This window comes from Schistosoma haematobium, chromosome 1 (genome assembly GCF_000699445.3).
Source record: "Schistosoma haematobium chromosome 1, whole genome shotgun sequence".
In the NCBI taxonomy this organism is placed as follows: domain Eukaryota; kingdom Metazoa; phylum Platyhelminthes; class Trematoda; order Strigeidida; family Schistosomatidae; genus Schistosoma; species Schistosoma haematobium.
Window position 1 is genome coordinate 20,894,825 of NC_067196.1, and position 5,482 is coordinate 20,900,306.

At 35.9% G+C, this 5,482-nt stretch overlaps 1 protein-coding gene across 2 annotated transcripts; it reads right to left on the reverse strand.

Moving 5' to 3' along the window:
• Positions 1-321: 321 nt before the first annotated feature.
• On the reverse strand, positions 322-1,498 carry B9D2_1 (B9 domain-containing protein 2; the record flags this gene model as incomplete). Of its 2 annotated transcripts, none has more annotated exons than XM_051212683.1 (4): positions 1,257-1,498; positions 994-1,223; positions 836-961; positions 322-804 (listed from the first exon to the last, which is right to left on the reverse strand). In XM_051212683.1, the coding sequence occupies exons 2-4, from the start codon at positions 1,079-1,081 to the stop codon at positions 680-682; spliced, it is 339 nt and encodes a 112-aa protein (XP_051073379.1). In that variant the 5' UTR covers positions 1,082-1,223; positions 1,257-1,498. The 2 variants fall into 2 exon arrangements, with proteins under 2 accessions (XP_051073379.1, XP_051073380.1); XM_051212684.1 differs by lacking the exon at positions 1,257-1,498 and having other exon boundaries at positions 459-665; positions 698-804.
• Positions 1,499-5,482: the final 3,984 nt, after the last annotated feature.

Consider the following 5,482-nt stretch of genomic DNA (forward strand, 5'->3'; position numbering starts at 1 on the left):
GAGACTTTTCACTATCCTATAATTACAGGGATTGTGAGAAATACATTTTATTCAAATGTTGTTCAACAATCTGTCTGGCGTAATACTATTGCTTTTTTAAACTAAACAGAGCTGATTCTTAGCTCTTCACTTTTGTAACCAACCTAATTTCACACTTAGTGCTACTCAGATTATTACGCCTATGGCTACTTTTTATGTCAGTATCATTACTTTTTTATTGAAACATAGTGGTCATATGTTTAATTTAGTCCTTAGGTTTGGCCACCGCAGTTCTTATCCAGTGCCTTACTTTTCTAGGAACCAAAAGTCAGTAAGCCACTTGTTACTAGTGTTTTATTTATTGTTTCAGAGGGTTATTTACACAAACATTCGATGAAATATCAAAAGAAATACGGTCAAAGTCAATATGAAGTAGTTAACGTTTTGTTTTGAAAACTTTCAAAAGCATAAAAAATGATCTACATTTCCACACCAAACTTATCAAAATTTCTCGTTACGACATTCAAATCGAGTGTTATGTAACCCATACTTTCAGTTTGGAGCAAAAATCTATCAGTTGGGTCGTAGACAATATCTGGTCTGCGAAGACGTGGACCACCTCCAACCAGCCTTGACACTAAAGTGTCCAAAATAGAACCTACCGGCCTCCATGTAGGAACCGTTACCTTTTAAGTGTTATTTAGAAAGTACGAATAACCTGATGATTTCCAGGAGATGTTGGAATGTGACAGAAACCGTACCCAAAAAGCTCGTTTTTACCGACCCAATCATGATGCCAAACCTGAAAATGAAGCTTGGGCCAACCTAGCAATGAAACTTAAAAAATTCTTTTTACCTTGTAAACCTTTCGTAGCGAAATGAAGATCAATTGGATGGCAAAAATATGCTTTTTCGCCAACCAATGGGCAGTCAACTTGTGTCTCTCCTTCAGCTAAACCTTCAAGTAACCTCCATGCACAACCTTACAAAATATTAGCCATCACAAATTCATACCAGCTTTAAGACCCCATTTGCAGAATAAATCTTTCTGAGGGAACCCATAAGCACACAAAATTTGACCAAAGCAATGCAATTCTGCCATCTGAATTGTGTACTACGAGGTTCGATAAGATGGTAGGAGTTTCAGCAGGAATTAGCCTTTTTATGAGATGCAAATGTGAAGTGGGTCACTTTAAGCTTGGAAGTAAGTTGGATTCTGATGGATAGTGCAAGGAAATCAAAAACTTGGAAGGATAGAAGAAAAATGAACCAATTACTTGGTGACTATCAGGAATAAACTTAAATTTATTAATGAAAGCAACCGACAACAGATAGGAATAAGACGAGCACAAGTTTAAGACAATCTGAGAACCGAAACTACAGGCTAGTAGAATAGAATTTCGGACGAGCCTCAACTGACAAATTCAAAAGATGTCCTAACAACTAGCATCGTTAGTGAGTTAGTAAAACTGATAGGTCTCTGTAATTCAAGAATTCCAATGACACGCAAGATCCTAACCTTCATTTTTGGGTACATTTAGAAAACATAAAAAATTAAAAAAATACTAGCGGCATTCTTTATTCTTTTCATACTTCAAACATCGGAAGATTGGAATTCGTATTTTGTTTCTTCTAGCAATTAAACGGCGAGAAGAAAAGGGTTAATAACAGGATTAATAGAAGCGTGTTGTATGTAGTAAATCCCCTTGATATATAAGATAGTGAAGTTATCATCGAACCTGCTTTTGAAAGATTCACTTGATGCTATCATAATCGCTAACCATCAAGGTTTTCATAAATTACTAGCGTGTGTATTTAAAATGTTTGTATGGATATCTGTGTGGGTTTATTTTTGTTTCACTGTGAACGAGTGTTCTTTTAGGTGTATTTTATTGCCAAACAACATCAGTGATACGTTGGAGTGGGAAGAAAGGTAACCTATCATGATCAACTCCATATTAACAGTCATACATGTCACTGATTACCAATTAAGAGCGTCAACGTAACATGAATAAAATTAAGTTTTAGTTCAAATCACATTTGATTACTCCTCTGTGAACACGTTCATAAGAGAATAATGTACTTAAGGTGACGCCATGTTGTAAAAAAGATTCTTCGGGATGAGATCCCAAGTACATACTGATAGCTATTTGAAATAGAAACTAAAAGTATTTAACTACCTAATAACTGTTATATTAAATATCGTTGGTTTCACTTTGTTTTGGATAAGGTCGTTTGACTTAAACCTTGGACTTATTTGTTCATAATTTTGACCTTGAACATTCCCAACTTCGCATTGTTTTGGTTCGGTATTTTGGAAAATTTTCTCCGGAAACATAAAGACAAAATGTTTGTCGTGTAGTCGGTATAATTATTGTCAGAACAACATGGTTTGGTTGACTACTTGTAGTTTAAGAATAAGCTTTTGGTGCCTAAATTGCAATTTGATTCTCTTGTTGTTCGGGTCGTCCTTAAACAGTTAGAAGTGTTGTTCAAAGTTAGGGCGTTGTGGAAATTCCATTGACGTTAAAAGACAAATAAGTAAAGTAAATACAACTGCGACAACTTTTAGCCTACTGCCTGATTCACAAAAAAACATTCATTTCGTGAAAGAATACACTGATCTACTCAATCAATTTCTCTGAAGGTATCTAATAGGCCAGTACGTACCATTTGCAAAGTTTTAGTTATCCTAAGCAGCCAATAGATTTGTAACGAATAGTCCTCTGGAGAAATTGGGATTGTTGAGAAGATAGGTACGAGGGGACTGATTTGTAACTTTCTGTGGCCTCTGCTACCACAAAGAGCGAGAAAGTCAGTACGTCACTGTAAACTTTCATCTTGTCACTTCACATGTGAACAAGAATAACCACTCCCTTTTCTTAATCAAAAGGTTGTCTGTGGTTGATAAAAGAGCACTTGAAAAATGTGTCAAGAACAGAGCAGTGTGTCTGCACATTTGTGTCTCGAAAGTTTAGGGGTGTTTAAAGATACGATATTTTCTGTTATTTACAGACTTTATTTCATTTTAAGACACACATGAAGAAAATATCAAGACTGGAAGTTCTATGTCAGACATGACAATGATTATCTCTGGTCAGTTTCAAAGTTCCTCTAAACCCACCTATCGAAATACATGTAAACACGTGTAAGGCAAAGAGTTCCACATATTGTTAGTTCACTAAGGAAGTCTATATTCAGCCTACAACTACCCGATAATTTGCTCATCGTCAGCATTGTTGGTATTTGTGACACCAAACTGTTCGTCCTTACTTTTAGGATTTGTCTTATGTCATTAAGATTGTTTCATATCTAGTAAACTTAATAAAATTACCAAAAGGATTTGAAGTTAAAGTTATAAGCTATTTTCAGTCTAACGATGATCTCGGTTTTAATTCTTTGACTGAATAAACAATTCAACCAATAGATCACGTGAGCCATTATGGATGCCGAAAGATCACTTTGTCTTTGATTCAGTCATCCACTAGTCTGACTCTCTTTAAAACCTAACCAGGGTAATTCTATTCCTTTGAATAGAAGTTTAACAGGCAGACTTGCGTATGGAGTACCGGCTGGTCGTCACACATACTGAATCTCATAATTAGCTGGCTTGAACTCCACTCTGTATACTACTGACTCTGAATACTTAAGCAAAGGACACGAAATCTAATCATCATTACGTATTAAAGACATGTTGAACGCAACTGGACCGCTTCGCTAAAACTCAGTATCACTACGTTTACCATGTTAACTTTATCTTCAGAATCTTCGGTGCATATACAAAAGTTAATGAGGCTTCTATTAACACCCCATAAGTTACATGTTTCTACCGTAGGGTTTAGGTCATGTAGTCTAAGAAAAGGTGTGATGTCTCTTGAATTATTTCGTGCCTGAAACATCCCTTATGTAACAAAGTTGATGGCGATTTGTCACAGGAGAACTGTTAGCAGTACAGTTGCAAGTGTCAATTTCATGTTTACATTTTCCTTCATCAGCTCTCACCACTTACGCGGTCAACTTCATACGTGTTGAGGTCATTCATGCTAACAATTCACAACACAGTGCTTCCTGTGTATAGACTATTAAAATCTGACGAACAAGCTATTACGAAATCCTAACGATCTCTATGCAACGACTAAAGAATTTCTTAGTCGGGCTATATAAAGTGAATGAAATTAATAATAATAATAATGATAATAATAATTTATTCTCAAATAACAGTTTTTACATGAGGCATGCCAATTTACAGACAAGATCAAATTGTTACAAATTACACAATTTTCACTGTAGTAAGTCACTCAGTTGGGCTGATATGAATGTAGATGCATTGAGCCAGTATCACAGTTGGTGCGCTTTAAGAAAGTTGCGTTGCGACATGCAACTGATGGTCGAGAATAGGTCCACTGAAGTTGGGGGCTTCTAGAAATCGCAGCCTTATATCCCTTTGGAATATGATGGTGCAGGACGAAATCACCCGTTCCATATATGTTTTCAGTGGCATATCTCAAGGGGGCTGAAAAAGAGTGATAAGCCGGAAGAGGAAAAATAGTATCATCAAATAAGTATCGAATATAATAATTCCAACGAAACTGTTATTCGCTGAGTGTCGGACGTTGTAGGCGACAACCGATCACTTTCCTAGCTTCAATAACTTGGGAGCTGCCCGATGGTTACCGAAACTGTTTAAACCACATCTTTCCTGTTCATGTACCAGGGCGCAAGAAACTTTCTCAAATTCTAATAATATAATCTGCAATAAACTAAAGTGTTAAATATAAATTTCGATCTTATCTGAAAGGTTTTAGTAAAACGACCTTATCCAAAACACAGCGAAACTAACGATACTTAATATAACAGTTGTTGAGCAGTTAAATACTTTTAGTTTCCTCAGTAACACATACTTCATGTGACTACCTATAATTTAGGAAGAACGGCTGGTTTTCGGTTTTATTGTCAGGAGAACTCTCCCTACCTCTTGATTTAAACTTAAGACAGTGTTTTGTTCGAATCGATACTCTCATTGAAATCACATTTTACATTCAACAAGACAGCTTGGAAATCAGTTTGCTGAGCGACATTTGAAATTGGCTGTATTATGAAGCTTTCGTTTAAATGTTTATAAGATGAGGAACCACTTGTTCTCAGCTTTAGAGTTGATCAAAACTGGTTGGTAGATGTTTGTTTAATCGACAAAATTTATTCCTGGTAGTTTTGTTTCGAAGACTAAGATACTCTTTTCATTATAACTAACATAAGGTTAAGGAGTGTGGATGTTGAGTATTGTGTGCCCAAGGTATTACGATTGAAAGTGTATAAATTTGGAATAGACTCGCTTTAGCTCAATTGGTTTGTTAATAAACATGTCCCTAATCTTTTCAAGTAGGTGACGGGTAGATGAAATTCAACCGTATCTGAAGATTTTCCCCTACAAAACCCTATTCAAATTTGGCTTATTTACTTCAGAAAATATCGGCAAGTTGATGTTTCACACGTTCAACTCTTG